The sequence below is a fragment of the Dryas octopetala genome, chromosome 6 (genome assembly GCF_963921425.1).
Source record: "Dryas octopetala chromosome 6, drDryOcto1.1, whole genome shotgun sequence".
Taxonomy (NCBI): domain Eukaryota; kingdom Viridiplantae; phylum Streptophyta; class Magnoliopsida; order Rosales; family Rosaceae; genus Dryas; species Dryas octopetala.
The window spans coordinates 12,556,738-12,576,399 of record NC_141371.1 but is presented as its reverse complement, the minus strand read 5'-3'; the positions used below and the strand labels follow the sequence as shown (position 1 = coordinate 12,576,399).

Here is a 19,662-nt window from a genome sequence, read left to right as displayed (position 1 = left end):
CCTAACAAAAGTGAAAAATAACTCAAAATAACTGGATCAGAAAATAAATGCGTAAAGAAGTTAAGGAAGAGTGGGATTGTGGGAATGGTATTTCCTTTTATAGATAATAGGCATATATAATTTGGAAGAACCACAAATATGGTATCTATGGCTTTTTGACATTTTGCTCTTGCTTGGACTCCCTATATTATTCTATTTTTTCTGAGATGGTGAGCAAGTTGTGGATTAAGCGATCCTGATGAACAACTCCACTCAATGGCCAACTCCCCTCTCTAATCTATTTATTGCTACCCATCCTTACATGTAATTTTCTTACAACACAACACAACAAAGACAAAAGAAAAATAAAAAAGAAACATCGGATAAGAAAAAAAGACAGAGACAACAAATGTAGGAGTAAAACTAGAGGCCATCATCTGTAATTTTTGAGACTTTAACTCAGCACCTTACCCTCCATGGCTACATGGGTACATGGCCAAGGCCAATTGGTAAAGTCATCTGCGGCACCGAGATGAGACTTTGAACCTCTTCCCTCGGTTGAGTCTGTCTCTCTATGCTTGTCCAACATACGATTTTTGTTGACTTATCTCTAGTTAGTTTGCTCTCGTATTAAACAAAGATGCTAGGGTACCACATGTAGGAGACTAGACTCTTTGGTGTATTTGGATGAGATTAAACTTGGAATTCAAGAAAAACTCTAGATATAATAAACAACGTACACATTCTAATTTCCTCATTTGCATTCATAATAAGGAAATTCTTAAATCCATAATGAAAAATAACTCGAGAATATAGAATATAATGGGTATGATTAGCTCGCGTCGATACGAGCCCAACTTACTTAAACTTGGCCTAACTTGATTTTAAGTGGCTCGCTAAACATGGCCCGAGCATTTGGGCCATGCTAGGCTAATGATTTTGAGCTCATCGATTTAAGCCCGCTATGGGTCAGACTTATTTGAGTCTATGATGGGTTAGGCCAGCTTGAGCTCGACCATCTCAAATCTTAAGTTTAATTAAAAATTAAATTGTTATAAATGAGTTTTGAGTGACTCGGGCTGCAGGCATATCTAAGCTCAAGGTTTGAGATATTTGGGTCAGATTGAGCTTGACCAATTATTAAATGGGTTGACCCAAACACGATTGAACTCATCTTAGATGGGCGGGACTAGCCTGTTGCACATCTCCACTAGAAACTTAACAACCTTTAACTTTAAATTTCACCTAACTAGGTGTTAGTTTCAACATTTTTTTAAAAAATATGAATTTTAATAAAGAAACTATAACCACCACCATTGCTTCACCACTTAACCATCCCACCACCATTGCCGCTATCACCATTATTGTTGCCATTGCCACTATCACCATTATTGTTGCCGTTGCCACTACTGCCACTATTACCACCACTGCCATTACTACTACCACCAACGTTTCACTACTATTATCATCTTTGACTCTACCACCATTGTCAACATGCACCACCACCACAACCACCATAGCCATTGCTCCACCACCATTGTTGTCGTTGTTGCCACAACCACTATCATGACTATCACAATTCCATTCATTTACATATTAATGCATGAAAAAAACAAGTTATAAATTCCATATGAAATCCACACCATGCTTAATATGTTAACCAAATAAGAAATTATGCAAACTCTAACTTTAAATTCTATCTTTTCAGAGGCTAAACTACATTTTTAGTCTCTGTGTTTTGACGTGCAAACATATTTGGTTATTGTGGTTTCAATTTTTTTCAATTTGATCATTGTGTTTTATGTTTTTTTGCAAGAATTTAAATTTTATAGTTTTTTCTTTCTCCTCCAAAGAGCAAGGTTGATTTTTCACCATAAATACCTGAAATTGGAACCAAGCAATAATAAATTAAAATTTGAACCATCCAAATAAAAACTTGAGTCCTTTAATTATAAGGTACTGATAACATTAAAATTTACAGTAAATTACTCTAAAGTTCATGCCCTTAATGATAACCAAACCCACCTAAAAAGTTATAATGATAAATATATTCACTTTGTACAAATAAAAGCCCATGTTATATTTGTTGCCGTGTTTTTGGTGCCGAGCACTCGGTGTGATTTTTTTTTTCTTTTTAACTAGGCAAATTACCACTGTCGCACATTGACAATTATGAAATTCAAATAGTTACTGTCGCACAATGACAATTAGTAACAATATAACACGAGTATTTTTTACAATTCAAATAGTTACTGTCGCACAGTGACAATCATTGCCACTGCGGCAATTGTCGAGCGTTCGGTGAATAGTGCCAAGCGCTTGGCTCATTAAGGTGGAACGTTTTTATAGGTGGGCTGGCCAATCATAGACTTTTTCGTTGTGGACTTAAAAAAAAAAAAACCCTAAAATTTAACCACAATCATCATTATCCTTCTTTTTCATTTGCGAACCACATTTAAGAAAAGCATTAGATATGCACATCAACAAAAGGATGAAAAAAACTTAAAGAATAAGAGCAAGTTTTTATCTAACAAAGAACTTGAGAATTCGGAAACTCTAGATTCAAACTGGTACATTAAATTTAAGAATTTATACAACTAAAATTACAACTGAAGCTACAAAATGAAACTATAGGTACAACAAAAAGAAATCTGCAAAATAGAGTATAGAAATCGATTTCAATGCAATCAGCTACAAATCTTTGCGCAAAATAAAGGTAAATATAAATATGCGACATTGGAAATCAAAAATCAAAATCAAACAAACAATCAAAATAAAAAATGAAAAAAGAAACAGAAATTAATCATAAATGAAAGCCAAACATACGTTAAAACTCTGCGATTGATTAAGAACAAGATCAAATCACGAAATTTAAAAAGATCGAACTGGGAAATCAAAGATGATCCATGTGCAAAATTGTCAAAGAGAAATTGAGAAGAGAGAATAAGATCGATGAGCGAAATCAAAGAAGATCGATATGCAAAGTTGCCAAAAAGAAATTAAGATGTATCAGAGAAAAGGAGAATAGAAAAGAAAATTGCAACAAGCTAGCTTGAAGACCTTGAATTTGGAAGGCACACAAGTCTAAACGAATGTGCGTGGCAAGGAGGTTAAGATGACTAATTGACCTGAATGTTACAAATTTGACCACATTATTATATTTTCAAAATAAATGTATTATAGGTTAAATGGTATATGTGTATGCACCCTAGAGTAATAAATTGTAAAATCTTCCATAACCAAGGTTCCAAAATTTATAATCCAACACAAATGTGCCACGTGGTTTCAGACAAATCTCCTATCCTACACCAACCTTAGACAATTTTAACCTCTCCAACACCCTCTCCCAAAACACCGATTAATCCAGAGACAGCAAAACTTTCCTCCCTTTCCTGTGTGTGACCCCAAACACACCAACACAACAAAAAAAATTTGAGAAAAAAGGAAAATTAAAAACTTCCCCAGAGGGGGGTGCGCACGTTAACAAATGACACTCGCCCGGCTCAGGTTAGCACCTCCCAATGCTTCCTGCACCGTCTGTGACTACTACGAGACCTTCTCTTTCTCTTTCTCTCTCTACCTGGCTTATCCTACGCAGCCGCGCATCATCACCACAACAGCTTCTCTAGGGTTAGGGCTAATTTCTCATTCGCTTCGTCTTCTTTCTCTTTTTCGCTTTTTGGGGTCGCCCAATTCTCCATGCGCTTTGGAGAACCAGAGTTTCATGAACTCCTAGGGTTATTAGAGCTTCACAGTCTGTTCGACCTTACAAAAGCACATGGACCACAGGAGGCAATCCAAGGATTCTCTCTCCTACTCCAACCTCTTTAATCTTGAGGTTTGTCAATAGTGACATGGTTTTTGAGATTTGGGTTCTCTTTGTTTTCTCAAATTATTGCCTTTTTTTCACGACCCTTTTTGGTGTTCCCTTTGATTTTGGCAAATTATGAGCTTCTTAGCCTTCTTGTTTATATCTCACTTGTTGGAATAGGGAATGTTGACTTTTGCTGAAGTTACTGATTTTTTTTGTTGCTCACTGAGGATTTTATTCTGATATTTTTTATATTATTTTTTTACGTTTTTTGTTGTATTGTAGCCTTTGATGAACTTTCAACTACCACAACCAGATGATGATTTTGATTATTATGGCAATAGTAGTCAGGATGAGAGCAGAGGGAGCCAAGGTAGGCATTTTGTCTTAATTGTGGGACTCAAGCTTATGTGACCAATTTGATAATTTTTCTTGCAAATGCACTTATATTTTACATATTATAGTTTGTCTATGTATAATGGTATACATATAGATATAGTTGTTGGTGGTTTAAAAACTTGGGCTAGAGAGCTGTGGACTTACATATGTGCATTGTTTGTGCTTTCTGGCTGGCTGCTTGTGTAGGTGGTGGAGGCATTGGTAATGGACTGACGTCTGACAGGGAATTGAATTCAGTGAAGAAAAGAAGGCGGTCTCAAAATAGTGACTACGAGGACGAGGACAGTTATTACGGGACACACATTACAGAGGAAAGGTATCGATCAATGCTTGGAGAACACATTCAGAAGTACAAAAGGAGGTTCAAGGACTCCTCGTCAAGTCCTGCGCCCACCCAGATGGGGATTCCAGTCCCAAAGAGTAATAAGGGTTTAAAATCTAGGAAACCGGGTAATGAGCACCGAGGAGGATTATATGAAATGGAAACTTCATCCGAGTGGCTCAATGATACTATTCCTCAAAAACCAGGGAACCACCATGATGCAGATTTTTCACCACAAAGTGGCATTGATAGGTTTGCTCTCTCCCTCTGGTTCCCTTTTGAGCATGGGTTGTTCTCAATTGTGAAGCACATGTGTTAATTATATTACATTATCTAATTATTATATTTTCATCCATGTATGTCATGCAGGATAATATATGAACCTCCTTATCTGGATATTGGAGATGGTATCACTTACAAGATTCCCCCAATATATGATAAGCTAGTGACATCTTTGCACTTGCCGAGCTTTCCCGATATTCGGGTGGAGGAAGTCTACTTAAAAGGTACATTGGATTTGGGATCCTTAGCAGAAATGATGGCTAGTGACAAAAGGTTGGGTCCTAAAAACCGGGCAGGGATGGGGGAGCTCCAGCCCCAGCATGAATCTCTTCAGGCAAAATTGAAGGTCTTGTCCACTTCTAACTCAGCTCAAAAGTTCAGCCTCAAAGTCTCTAATATTGGATTGAATTCCTCAATTCCAGAGGGGGCAGCTGGAAATATAAAGAGGTCTATTTTGTCTGAGGGTGGTGTCTTACAGGTCTACTATGTGAAAGTTTTGGAGAAAGGAGATACATATGAGGTTTGTGTTCTTTCACTTATGATTGCTTGATGACTGCAATGGTATTTTTTTTCCCCTCTTTTTGGGTTGGGTGGCGTGCGGTGCTGGTGTGTTTTCCATTTCATGTGGTATTTGGGGCTGGTTTTTCACTAAGTATTGTTTTCCAGATCATTGAACGAAGCCTACCCAAGAAGCAAAAGGTGAAGAAAGACCCTTCTGTGATTGAGAAGGAGGAAATGGAAAAGATTGGAAAAGTTTGGGTAAACATCGTAAGAAGAGACATACCAAAGTATCATAGGATTTTTACAACTTTTCACCGGAAGCAACTAATTGATGCCAAGAGGGTCTCAGAGAACTGTCAAAGAGAGGTACTTATGGTGTCTATGGCCAATGTAGACTTCTACCTTTTTTTTTTTTTCCCCTCGTTTCAGCATGTGAGATGTGAATTTTTGTTGCTCAAACTTGGTGATGATTGATTTTTTCATCTGGCAGTTGTAGTACTATATACTGAAGCTATGAATTATCTTTTATAGGTTAAAATGAAGGTGAGTAGATCACTTAAATTGATGAGGGGTGCTGCAATTCGCACAAGGAAACTAGCCAGAGACATGCTACTGTTTTGGAAGAGAATAGATAAAGAGATGGTATCCTTTCTTTCTCCTCTGTGAAGTGAATTGAATACACCAATTATATGTATGAACATATAAAGATGCATGCTTTTGTTTCCTTTGTCATTTTTATCTTATTGGGCTTAAATTTAGTCTTTTTTAGTGATGTGTTTTTTATCTGAAATATATATATTCTGACAAAATCATGTCCAAAGTTCTGTAAATGTTCTGTCAAATCATTCCTCTGGAAATTTCTGTCTATACTTATTTTTTTCTTTTGTTATAGGAATTGTCTATACTTCTATTTTCTTTAGTATAGCCTGGTATTCTTGTATTGTTTGGAAGTTTGGCTGCAGTGGAATCTTGAGAGTCATTCTTAAAGAGAAGTTTGTTTCAAGATCATATGTGTGATTTTTTTCTTTTGATAAAAATTCAACCTTTTTTCTTAACTATTGAAATTCTTGCAGGCAGAAGTGAGGAAAAAAGAAGAGAGAGAAGCTGCTGAAGCTTTGAGGCGTGAACAGGAGCTTCGAGAAGCAAAGAGACAGCAGCAAAGGCTCAATTTTCTTATACAACAAACTGAACTCTACAGTCACTTTATGCAGAACAAGTCAAGTTCACAGCCATCTGAAGATCTGCCTGTGGGAGATGAAAAACAAAATGACCAAGAAGTATCTCCGAGCTCTTCAGATGTTGAGACTGTTGATGAAGAAGATCCTGAAGAGGCTGAACTGAAGAAGGAGGCTCTTAAAGCTGCTCAAGATGCAGTTTCAAAGCAGAAAAAGTTAACTAGTGCATTCGATAATGAGTGTTTGAGGCTGCGTGAAGTTGCTGAACCTGAGGCAGCAGAGGAGGTTGCTGGAGCCAGTAACATAGATCTACATAACCCGTCTGTCACTCGTTCCTTTATTGTTTTTAATCTTGTCTTTCTTCTGGGTTGTATTAGGAAATTGAAGGCCAAGCTTGTTCAGTCAAATTGATATAGTTTCTGCTATTATATTTGCAGTTCCACCATGCCTGTAACATCAACTGTTCAGACACCAGAATTGTTTAAAGGTTCCCTTAAAGAATATCAGCTAAAAGGCCTACAGTGGCTGGTTAATTGTTATGAGCAGGTTGTTGGTCTGTACCCAAATGGATATGCATTGACACATACACACACAATTCAGCTCTCCTGAATTAATTTTATCTTGATTGGTTATTAAGAAGGTTTTCTTGTTGTCTATCAGGGTTTAAATGGCATCCTTGCTGATGAGATGGGCCTAGGAAAGACCATCCAGGCCATGGCGTTTTTGGCTCATTTGGCTGAGGTAATTGTTCGACTTGGTGTTTTATGCATTTTGATTCTCTCTGTAGTAACCTTGATTGGTTGTCCCTTTCAGGAGAAAAATATATGGGGGCCTTTTCTGGTTGTTGCTCCTGCTTCTGTCTTGAACAACTGGGCTGATGAAATTAGTCGTTTCTGCCCTGACTTAAAGACACTTCCATATTGGGGTGGCCTTCAAGAACGTGCGGTACTTAGGAAAAAGATCAACCCTAAGAAACTTTACCGTAGGTAATTTTCTATGCCCTTGCTGATATTTAACATTTTCAAGAACTAGAACAATGGTGATAATTTGCTGGTCTTGGCCGTATTGTAGTGCTTAAGAATTCAGAATAGTCTCAGAGCCGGATCGACACAATCTGAGGCCTTAGACGGAAATCCTAAATTAGGCCTCTTGATATTAGTGTTAAATAATAAAAAATGTTAATCAGGAATTCAGGAGTTATATACTTGCTTTATTTAGATAAATGGGTTCTGCTTTATGAGGCCTAACTCTATGTTTTTCTTTTTGATCTTTTCTCTTAAATAATGGACATCTTGTCCATTGCGTGTATTGCTTTGAGTTTTGATCAATAAAAAGTTTCTTTCTTCTAAAAAAAGTTTCTCATAGACATATTTACCGGTAAAAAAGCATTTGCAATCAAAACAATACTGAGAAAATAAGAGCAATATAGATTTCAAAGAATAGGCAAATAAAAAGAAAACAAAGGAAAACAATAGAACCTATAAATTGGTTGTAATTATAGTGAGATAAGCTTTAGAACATATTTCTTTTTGTTGTATCAGTACTTCCGCTAGCTCTTCAAATAACACATTTTTTTGGTTATTCTCAACTGTGAATGATGTTGGAAAGAATCAGCAAGAGAGTAGAGGGTCATTGTATTTCATTGGTTGAGCAGATAGGAATACATAGACTTATATAGCCTCCATGCATAAAAAAGGTCTATGAAAAATTCCTTGAAATTAGCCCTAGAAATCAGCTAAATCAGCTCAATCAAATGTCCTGGAAATCATCTTTAAAAATAGGCTAACAAGACTTCATACAGCCTACATTTACGACAAATGAAAATTGGAGGAAGAGATAAAGTTAATTGGAGATAGTGTAACTAAATTTTAACTAGAAAGTTTTAGGACAATGCAAAGTTTTGTTTTAAAAAATAGGCAGTAGATTTTTAATTATTTGTTGGACACTAGAAAGTTATTTTTTTGCAGTGGGCATTGGCTCAAGGGGGGGCCTTAGGAGACACCCAAGTGGCCTTACCCTTGAGCCTGCTCTGGATAGTGTCTTGTTTCATTAATTCTGTATTTTAGCGAAGAAACTAGTTAAAGTTTATATTTTAGCTATGGAAGTATGAACTACTATGTTAGTCACATGACTAACCTTATAAAGAAATTTACGGAAATATGGTTTGTTCCTCGAATTGTTGTCTTAGTATGTTTTACACAGAAAAATTTGTTAAAATAGGAGATTTTCTTTTTCAATTGATTCGTTTGAGATTGTTTTTTTTTTTTTTAATAAGAAACAGACTTTCATTAAAATAAAATAGAGCAGTACATGATACAATGCAGTGGACAAGATGTACGTTATCCTACAAGCTCCTAGACAACAAGCTCTAAAAGAATAAAAGACCCAGACATACAAAGGTTTAGGAAATAATCTCCCTAATACACAACAGCCCCCAATTAGACAAGATTACAGAAAATGAATAATCCCTAAATAGACAAGATTACAGACAAGATTCGTTTGAGATTGTGGATAACCAAGGTAGAAAATTATTGTTGGAGCACAAAATATAGATTATAGAATTATAAATTATATTTGTTCGAGTCCAAAAATATATTACAGAATAATAAATGCATATTGATTAGATTCTTTGTGCATGTACGGTGTACCACATATCCTATCTAAAGGGACTTTTCCAGATCAAGTCCCTGTTATCATATTGAGTGGGTCTCTTGATACTCTTCCCCTTTTTTTTTTTTAATTATCAAGTAAAAATTTATTGAAAAAAGTACCATTGGGTGCAACCCAAATACACTGGAAATATAAGAGTTATTTGAAATTAAAAGAAACAACAAGATGAAGTAAAGAATAAAAGGGAAATGCAGACTGCCATGTCAACAATTAAACAATACTTCGCCCCTTCGAAAACACTTTCTTTCTTTCTTTCTTTCTTTTTGAAATTTATATAATTTTACAGCTTGCTAGCTATCCACTTGAGTAATGCCATGCCTTATTTTCTGTAATTATATAAAATGATGTCTTTTCATTTCTTGCCAGGGATGCTGGGTTTCACATTCTCATTACCAGCTACCAGCTGCTAGTGGCTGATGAGAAGTATTTTCGGCGTGTGAAATGGCAATATATGGTATTAGATGAAGCCCAAGCAATCAAAAGTGCTAATAGGTTTGTACTAAAATCTTCCTTGATGAGTTTATAAGGCTTTTAGACTTGCTCATATTCCTTGGTCTTCGTTACCTCTTTGTAGTTGGTAGTTACTCAATGAGCTTGAACATGAACTTTCCTCTTGAAAATCAACTACATGAACAACTAGCTTCATTAACAAGGCTTTGCTTGTAGTAAAATTGGATTGTATGAAGTGATACCAAGTATCGTAAAAGATGAAACAAATTTAAGAAACTATACAACTCATGGACAGACATTTATTTTAAAATTTTCATGTCTACCAGATGTTTTCCTTCTCTTATCTCCTTTCTAACTTCTATGGTGAATCATTTGAAAGTTTTTTTTGTTTTTAAATTTTTAATGCTTAGTTGAAAATGATGTGCATACACACAACGCACACACATTGTTTACATTGTTTACATACACACACACACACACACACACACACACACACATATATATATTGTAGTTTTTTTTTTCCCCACATGAATGAAAATCTCAGATTTCCGTGGAATGTCTGGAATGGATTTTGGTTTTCTGAAATGACCGCATTGGGTTATATCCACTCGGTTTTGTTCTAAATAGCCACTCATAAAATAGGGGATTTTTAGTTCAGAATGTATAGATATTGCACTGAGTATTTTGTTCGTGGATATACCAGAGCGGTCATTTTGGAAAACTGAGGCCTATTACCAACATTTCATGAAAATGTGGGATTTCCATATAAAAGGCCCTATATTGTATTATACTTGCATGGAAACCATACAAAAGAAAAACAAGATAAAATGGTGGCTATCTATATTGAGCATATATTTTCTTGCAAAAGAGCAATATTTATCAAAATAGTTATGAAAATAATAATCATGTGTAATATTCTTGGCATATATGCTCCAGACCTTGATTTTTGTGCACTCTTTCTAAGCAAATGAAGGTTTATTATATCTAAGCATCCAAAGAAGTGTTGCCATGGGTGGACATGATGTGTCCTTAGGTTTCCCAACATAGATATTTTTTGTGGAGTAAGTTTACTGCAAGGTATAGAACTAATGTCAGAATTAGGTATGCAGTTGTTCACTGTTTTGCTAGCCTCGATCGTTAGACCCTACAATTTATATTAAGAACAATCACCCACAGACGCTAACATTAGCAAAATCCCATTAGATTGTGAGTTCATTTACTTTGTTGTCCCTTGAAATTCTGTGTATTCTCATCATATCTCATTGGATATTTCGATTTGACAGTATAAGATGGAAGACACTGCTCAGCTTTAATTGTCGAAATCGTTTGCTGCTTACTGGTACACCTATCCAGAATAATATGGCAGAGTTGTGGGCCCTACTACATTTCATTATGCCAACCTTATTTGACAGCCATGAACAATTCAATGAGTGGTTTTCAAAAGGGTATGCATTTTGGATTTGAAATTCCTGTCCACAGATTAAGAAAGTATTCATATTAATGTTTTTTTGTTTTTGTTGTTTAAATCAAATATTACCAGAATTGAAAATCATGCGGAACATGGGGGGACTTTGAACGAGCACCAGCTTAACAGATTGGTTAGTACCCTGAATCTGATAATAGCATTAAGTAATAGATTTTTGCATGTTTATCATTACACTCCCTTGCACTTGGGGTCTGGTCTAATGTACCCAATGAAATTTTAATTTGATGAGCTTTGAAATATGCTGGTTTGTTAAATTTCTCCTGTAAGCAAGAACTGTCAATTGTGAATGCAAATAATGTGTACAATCCACTTTAAAGTGCTGGCTGGAACAATTTGTCAATTTCCTATGGAGGAAAATATATATAGTTGCCACACCGCAATTCCAGAAACAATAAGCTTTGAAATGGTGGTGATGTGCGGCTTCATGGGTGGTTATGGCCATAGGTCTTCTTCCTTGCTCCAGATCCAGGGTGTGATTTGAAAAGTATGTGGTAGCTTTGGTATGCAGTGATGGCACCCATGCATTATTGAATGGAGGTGCTCTGTAGCTTGAATAGGCATGTGTTCATTTTTTCTGGGTTTTGAAAGCAGTGGGGTGTGATTGGGATTGAGGAGGATTTTGACTGAACTACTTGTAATAGTTTCTTTGGTGTCTGTGAAAGCCATATCTAAAGCTTGGGAACGTCTTGTAATAGTTTCTTTGGTGTCTGTGCAAGCCATATCTAAAGCTTGGGAAGGTCAATTGAAGGGTCACCTGTGCTGGGTGACTGCACAAATGAGTAATGTTTCTTGCACAAGCACTCAAGTGGCACATGTCAGTCACATGTAGCTGCGGAGTGTGATTAGGATTTTGATGGAACTACTTGTATTAGTTTTTCTGGTTTCTGTGGAAGCCATCAACAAAGCTTGGTAAGGTCAATTGAAGGGTTACCTGTGCTGGGTGACTGCACATATGGGTAATGTTTCCTGCACAGGCACTCAAGTGCACATGCTAGTCACATGTAGTCTACATTTGCATAACACATTATTTTCCGTCCACAATTGACAGTTTCTGCTGTAGAAGTGTTTGCTTGAAAAACTAGCATCATTTTAGCTAGATTACCCAAACAAACTGGTCTACACATTTGCTTTGATTTTGCTGGAAAGGTGGATAATATCTTTTTCTTTGGGACAATATTGGCCCAAATTTAAACTTTTGTATTTACGAAATCATGAGGATAATGTACATTTCCTATTTTATTATTCTGTCTTCCTTGTAGTCATCTACTCTACTTAAAAGGATATATATGCTGGTTAAAACATTCATAGAAATTCAGCCTTTTTCTGTTTTTACCTCTGTTGTCCTCACATTTAGTCTTGACCTGTGCTATGAAACTGTGAAATTTGGTTTCTTTCTGGAACCTTTCTGATTTATTACTTCTGTTATTCTCCTTACAGCATTCAATATTAAAACCATTCATGCTGCGTCGAGTTAAAACAGACGTGGTTTCCGAGCTGACAAGAAAAACCGAGGTTACTGTGCACTGCAAGTTGAGTTCTCAGCAACAAGCTTTCTATCAAGCTATCAAGAACAAGATATCTCTTGCTGAGTTGTTTGACAGCAATCGTGGGCATCTCAATGAGAAGAAGATTTTGAATTTGATGAATATTGTCATTCAGCTAAGAAAGGTACGCAATCTATTCTGTTGCAATTTTGTTTCATTCGACCTTCTTCAAAAGCTTAATTTTTAGTAGTCTATAGGGTGGGATGTAGTTTTTGAAAAATTTGTGTCTGTGGTATGAATGTTTTATGTTTTATTCTTTGTTTTTTATTTGTTTTTAACTACTGTCCCTAACAACTGTTTCGTTTGCGTAATTGTAGGTCTGCAACCATCCTGAGTTATTTGAGAGGAGTGAGGGAAATACATATCTGTACTTTGGTGAGATTCCAAATTCTCTTCTACCCCCTCCATTTGGGGAAATGGATGATGTACATTACTCAGGAGGTCAAAATCCTATAACATACTCGGTACTTTCTTAAACCTCTTTTCACTTACAAATAATTATGTGTCTTTGTGGTTCATAGGCGAGATAATCACATTGCTTGTACTTAGTATGCGACAGAATCTTTGGTATTGAACCCCTTGAATGACCACCATCTTTATGCCCTATTGATTGTGCTGGTACTAATGTGGGAGTTATCAAGGGACTATCTAAATTTTGCAAGTTGCTGGTCTAGTGTGGAAGTGGGGGTGGGTGCATGGAGGGAGCCTAGACCATATTATCACAGTTTTTGGACAAATTTTGGATTCATTGCATCTGTTCATGAATTTAGGATCTATGATTTTATTGCCTCTATGAAACCTTCAAAAATGTTGGTCCTTTAAGTGGACATGCACAGATTTGTTTTATATTAGGAGTTTGGGTGTGTTTATTATACATGGGAAACTGAGGCTTAGTGTAGGATGAGATTAGATGGTTGGTAACTTGGTATAAGGATTAATTGATTTATGGGTTATTATCATGTGTTCCTCTTGATAAGCTTTATGTATTAAATATTGTTCGCAAAGTTTAATCTATTAGGATGTGAGCCAATAAGTATTTTATATTATAATCTTCCTCACATGTGGGTCTCTGTCCTTTAATGAAGGGCCCAACATATGGAAGTAAACATATATTGGTTGTTGTAGTTGCAAGGATTCAAACTCAATCTTCTGCTCTGATACCATGAAAGGCTTGGAGACCCTTTATCATAAGGAGTGACAAATCTCACAACCTTGGTCATTAGTCTGAGAATCAAAACCAAATCCAAAAAATTCAGCACAAAGGTAATAGTGAGAGTTGTGGTCATGAACTTTCGATTGGGTGGGTCCCACATAACATTGAAACTCACTGGCAAGTAATACCATGCTTTTATGAGTGTTGGTGACATGAAAACACACAATGGCCTTTGATTCTTCTTGTGGGGAAGCCTTTGCACTTATCAGAAAGAGGTTGAGAGAAAAAGAGAAAGGGTTGGTGGGTTGGGTTTGGTGGTGAGAGTGGGGAGGACAGAGAAAGCGAGGGAGGTAACTGGTGGTGGAAGGTGGAGACAAAAAAAAAAAGAAAGGAGAGAAGGAGGGAGGCTTGAGGGGTAATTCCATAATTCTATAAATAATTTGGTGACCTGCATGTATACTTCCCGTATGTTGTTGATGGTCTGAGCTAACAAAGTGGGCTGTCTAACATGATATAAATATTCAGGGGTGCTATAATTGATTTTAAAGTTCATGAGGCGACACTCGAGCTGGGAATGTTCTAGTGGATGCGATATTAACCCTTGATGTGTAAATACTGAGAGTCGGAGACATATTGGGCTTATGGTTTACTATTATTCTCAAAAATTTTAGTTGTTAGGAAGTGAGCTAAATTTTTATATATTCTAACAACTATGATGAGTTATGAAGCATGTACTTCCAACTCATGCGAAGCTACATGGAATGTCTGTTCATGTTCTTCTCATCTCTTAGAAGTCATGTTCCTTTGAATTATTCGAAATGCACATTGGACCTATAGTGAGAAGTGAATTATCTTTTAATGCAACTCTCAAGAGTAAATTCATTAACTGGTTCTATTGTCTAATTTCATTTCATACAAAACAGCTAGCACATCAATTGCTTGTGTAGATAAGAGTGCTTTCAGTAGATTTATTTACTTGAAGAAATCAATTGAACTAGCTGTCGTATGCATGCAGAGACTTTTGTGCTTGCATGTGCCCTTTTTCATTGTTTGTGTTTGTGCTTTAGTTTCCGGTAACTGACCTACTGATTAAAATTTAACCACAATTTTCTTGTTTCTCTAGGTCCCTAAACTTTTCTATCGAGAAATTCTCCAGAGTTCTGAAACATTTTGCTCAGCAATTCGGCATGGTGTCTACAGAGAATCTTTTCAGAAACATTTTAACATATTTTCCCCGGGAAATGTTCATCGATCAATTTTTTCACAAGAAAATAGCTCAGATGAGCTGTCTGTTGAAAGTGGAACTTTTGGTTTCACTCATTTGATAGATCTGTCCCCTGCGGAGGTTGCATTTCTAGCAACTGGTTCTTTTTTGGAGCGATTAATGTTTTCCATTACGAGATGGGACCGTCAATTTTTGGATGGAATCGTAGACTCACTTATGGAAACCATGGATGATGGTTCTGAATGCAGTTATCTTGAAAGTGGAAAAGTGAGAGCTGTTACTCGAATGTTGCTGATGCCTTCAAGATCTGCGACTAACTTTCTTCAAAAGAAATTGGCAACGGGACCTGGTGACGATCCTTTTGAGGCTCTAGTTGTCTCTTATCGCGACAGACTTCTGTCTAACACTAGGCTTCTCCATTCAACATACACAGTCATCCCACGAGCTAGAGCTCCCCCAGTATGTTTCCATTTATTCATTTTAGTACTTTTTTAATTTTCCAAGGCAAAAATTGTCATTATCTCTGTGAACATTTAATTAATATTTACTTAAATCAAAATCTTGTACAATATTTATAGGTTAATGCCCATTGCTCAGACAGAGACTTTTCTTACAAAATGATTGAAGAACAACAGTGCCCTTGGGTGAAGAGGTTGTTTACTGGATTTGCGCGGACATCTGACTCTAATGGACCCAGAAAACCTCAGAGTCCTCATCATTTAATACAAGAGGTTGATTCTGAACTGCCTGTTTCAGATCCTGCTCTTCAGTTAACATACAAGATTTTTGGGTCTTGTCCTCCCATGCAAAGCTTTGACCCAGCAAAATTGCTCACTGTAAGACTGCTTACTTCTTCTGGGTTTTTTATTTTATTCTTTACTGACTGCATTTTCTTTTAATTTCATTTTTTCTTACTTCTGTTTAATTGAAGTGTCAAAGATGATCTTATCTACTTTTTGTATAGGATTCTGGGAAACTTCAAACAGGGTTTTTTTTTTTTTTTTACTGACTGCATTTTCTTTTAATTTCATTTTTTCTTACTTCTGTTTAATTGAAGTGTCAAAGATGATCTTATCTACTTTTTGTATAGGATTCTGGGGAACTTCAAACAGGGTTTTTTATTTTTTCTTTACTGACTGCATTTTCTTTTAATTTCATTTTTTCGTACTTCTGTTTAATTGAAGTGTCAAAGATGATCTTATCTACTTTTTGTATAGGATTCTGGGAAACTTCAAACACTTGATATATTGTTGAAACGCTTGAGGGCAGAAAATCACCGTGTTCTCTTGTTTGCACAAATGACAAAGATGCTGAATATTCTTGAGGTATTGAATCATTCATTTCTTGGTTGCTCTAGTTTCATGGGTTCACCTTGGGTTTTCAAATTAATTTGGTTCCCATTTCAGCCACACCTGTACCATATTATGTTACACCATAAATTTATGATTGGTGTCTGTCACCGTGTCACTCTGTATATGATATATGGCTTGTTCTTATGTGCGAATATTTATTTGTGGCTTGAGAAATGTACATTGGTTAGTTGCAGTAAGAATTGAGTGCCATTTAGTTCTCTGCCTGTTGATTGATTGAAGTAAGATGTTCTGAGGCTGAAACTTGGAATAATATTTTAGTCATGCTCTAGTTGAGTTAATTTGCTAGTCAGCTTGTCATTTAAGAAACTTAGGACACCTTCTATTTGAGCTGTTTACCTATCTTCTCTGAGGATTTCTTCTCTTGCTGATAACTCTATATGTGCAGGACTACATGAACTACAGGAAATATAGATACCTGAGACTTGATGGATCCTCCACCATAATGGATCGCCGAGACATGGTCAGAGACTTCCAGCAACGGTAGGGACTTCATTATCATATAAAGGTTTTACAGAGCTTAGTCTGTCCTTAACTCTTATGATTACATACTAGTTCATTTAACATAGTTAGATGATTGTTTTCTTGCAGGAGTGATATTTTTGTGTTCTTGCTGAGCACAAGAGCTGGTGGACTTGGCATTAACTTAACAGCTGCTGACACTGTCATATTTTATGAAAGTGATTGGAATCCAACCCTGGATCTACAGGCGATGGATAGAGCTCATAGGTTGGGTCAGACAAAAGATGTGAGTATCTGTTTGCCGAATCCAACCCTAGACTTTCTGTTTGCCAAGTGCTTCCATTTTGTTTCCTTTGGGAAATTGATAAATGCTACTTGCTTTCAAATGGCTAGATCAATCTTTTAGTGGAGCCGATTGTTTTTTTGGTGTTTTGGAGATATCTTTCTTGCTTAAATGGCATCTTTCTGGTTCTCTTACATTATCATACAATCAGTACTTAGTGAAATTTTTTCTACTTAGTGTAGTAGATACATTTAGATTCTTCTAATATTAATTATAAATTCTCAATTTCTCATCGTGCAGGTTACCGTTTACCGACTAATTTGCAAAGAAACAGTTGAAGAGAAGATTCTGCAAAGAGCAAGTCAGAAAAATACTGTCCAGCAGCTAGTAATGATGGGTGGTCATGTTCAGGGTGATCTTTTGGCTCCTGAAGATGTTGTGTCTTTACTTCTCGATGATGCTCAGTTGGAGCAGAAATTAAAAGAAATTCCGTTACAGGTGCAGTTTAAGTTGGTTATCTGTTGATTCCTTCCAAATTTTAGCTCATTTTTAGGTTTTCTCTTTCTTGTCTCTCTCTAAGTTGTTTCTACACTTTGGTTATCCTAATCCATATAATTTTTTTGTCAGGTTAAGGATAGACAAAAGAAGAAACAAACAAAGGGTATACGGGTAGATGCAGAAGGTGATGCCTCTTTGGAAGATTTAACAAACGCTGCATCTCAGGGTACTGGACATGAAGACTCTCCAGATGTGGAAAAAGCAAAATCGAATAACAAAAAGGTACTGGAGTTTATCCCAACTCTCTATTGTTGTATTTACGCTTAGGATTAACCGCTGGCAAAATAGAAGTTGTATTGGCTACTTTTTCTGTAGTTGTTCCTTTCAGTTCTGCTTATGATAACATCTGTGCACAGAGAAAACCTGCATCTGACAAGCCAACTCCAAGGCCGAAGAATCCTCAAAGCTTGGATGAACCTGATAGCTACGACTTGGATGACACCGTACAAAATACTGATCCACAAGCTATGAAACCCAAGAGGCCAAAAAGGTCAAAGAAGAGTGTAAATGAAACTCTTGAGCCGGCATTTACTGCGACACCCACTGTGGTTCCAGAACAGACCCATTATCCACCACTGCATTAGTTTGGATGTCTGCATTAGTTTGGATGTGGGGGTTTCAAAACAGAAGCCGGGCAAAGATATATCAAAGGCAATTCATTCGCTTGATAATGTCATGCAATGGAGAAGATCTTAAATGATTAATGAGCATGCATGCATGAGCATCACCTCAAAGTCCTCGTCACTGGTCCCATTGCGGCTGGGACACAATGGTGAGCTGAGCTACAGAAAACCAAGTCAAAGCTGTGTATCATAGTTTGTATATATTAGCTGTAATATGTTTTGGTAGCATTCATATTACTAGATAAGGTATGTAAAGGTTTCTCATTCTTTCTGGTTCTTTTGGGCTGTAAAAAGGTCAGTGGCCCCAATCCCAAACGTCTCTGGTTGAGAACTATAACCAACATCTGTTTATCTTGCTTCTCGGAATTGAAATTAAAATCCAGCTTTCTACTTTTGGATACATTGGGGAGACGGCTAGTAAGTGAAAAGAGACTGCTTCTACCTCTGAGTTGTATAAAATGAAGGCACTCTTCCATTTATTTTTATTTGTTCTTACTAATAATAGAGCATAATACTCTTTAAGATGATGTTCAAGCATTCTTTACGATGATATTGGTTCACATAATGAATTGAATTCTCAAGAATCCTATTTCGGTATGTCCATTCCCATTTCAAAGTGTAGGAATCAATCATTACAATGAAAATGCTAGGAAATGCCAAGAGTTTTTAGGATAAATGGTATGTTAAATTTATTAGGGTTTTTTGACAATAAAAAAATTGTAGTACACTCGTGTCTTAATTTAATACATGAATTTTAATTTATCTAAATTTATACCTAAATTAATTTATTTTGTCTAATAAATACAAAATTAAACTTATGTTAGAATAGATAGAAGAATAGAAGTGTTCCCACATTACTACATTTTCAAGGATCCTGAGTCCTGACCAACTCTTCTGTTGCGATAAAAAAAAGGGCACATTCTCAAGGACAATCTTGGCCTTCCACTCCAACTCTTCCTCTTCCTTTCTTTCTTGCTCTCTTCTCCTTCTTATGTCTCTCTTTACCTGTACCACTTCTGTTTCAGTTCCTGATGCCGGTCTTGGACTTCCATGAAAGGGGGTCCTCTTTCCCTTGCAAGCTGGTTTTAAGCCGGTTTTCAAGAGCAAGTTCTACCCATAAATTTCTATCACCAACATCTCTTTCTCTTGAAGATTAACCAACTTGCGGGCAATTTGAAGGGACAACCTCATTCCTCGGTCTCTTAGGCCTTGAGCTGTTTAGATCTTGGTTTTTGTTCTCTCTTTTGAAAAGAAGTTGTGCTTTTTTTTTTTCTTTTTTTTTAATAAAGTTAATAATTACTAATCCCTTATTAGTCTAAGGTTTAATTCATAACCCCTGCCCATATTAGAAATAATTCAGACCCCCCTT

The 19,662-nt window shown here is 36.4% G+C and overlaps 1 protein-coding gene across 3 annotated transcripts; it reads left to right on the top strand.

Moving 5' to 3' along the window:
• Positions 1–3,362: 3,362 nt before the first annotated feature.
• Positions 3,363–18,843, top strand: INO80 (DNA helicase INO80-like protein). 3 transcript variants are annotated; one of them, XM_086247158.1, is made up of 23 exons: positions 3,363–3,486; positions 4,076–4,163; positions 4,376–4,763; positions 4,881–5,313; positions 5,460–5,660; positions 5,826–5,936; positions 6,368–6,789; positions 6,907–7,015; positions 7,130–7,210; positions 7,283–7,455; positions 9,506–9,631; positions 10,873–11,034; positions 11,130–11,187; positions 12,513–12,743; positions 12,937–13,083; positions 14,896–15,456; positions 15,576–15,833; positions 16,215–16,322; positions 16,756–16,850; positions 16,959–17,115; positions 17,413–17,610; positions 17,740–17,892; positions 18,027–18,843. In XM_086247158.1, the coding sequence occupies exons 2-23, from the start codon at positions 4,082–4,084 to the stop codon at positions 18,252–18,254; spliced, it is 4,482 nt and encodes a 1,493-aa protein (XP_086103284.1). In that variant the 5' UTR covers positions 3,363–3,486; positions 4,076–4,081; the 3' UTR covers positions 18,255–18,843. The 3 variants fall into 3 exon arrangements, with proteins under 3 accessions (XP_086103284.1, XP_086103283.1, XP_086103282.1); XM_086247157.1 differs by having other exon boundaries at positions 3,389–3,609; XM_086247156.1 differs by having other exon boundaries at positions 3,389–3,817.
• The last annotated feature ends 819 nt before the right edge of the window (positions 18,844–19,662 follow it).

What these genes read in the sequence shown, in the direction of transcription:
- INO80 (XM_086247156.1), top strand. Translation starts at nt 3,758, where the DNA reads ATGGACCACAGGAGGCAATCCAAGGATTCTCTCTCCTACTCCAACCTC. An exon ending in CCTAAGAAACTTTACCGTAG is followed by an intron (nt 7,456 to 9,505) that starts GTAATTTTCTAT and finishes ATTTCTTGCCAG; the next exon opens with GGATGCTGGGTTTCACATTC. An exon ending in GCAATCAAAAGTGCTAATAG is followed by an intron (nt 9,632 to 10,872) that starts GTTTGTACTAAA and finishes TCGATTTGACAG; the next exon opens with TATAAGATGGAAGACACTGC.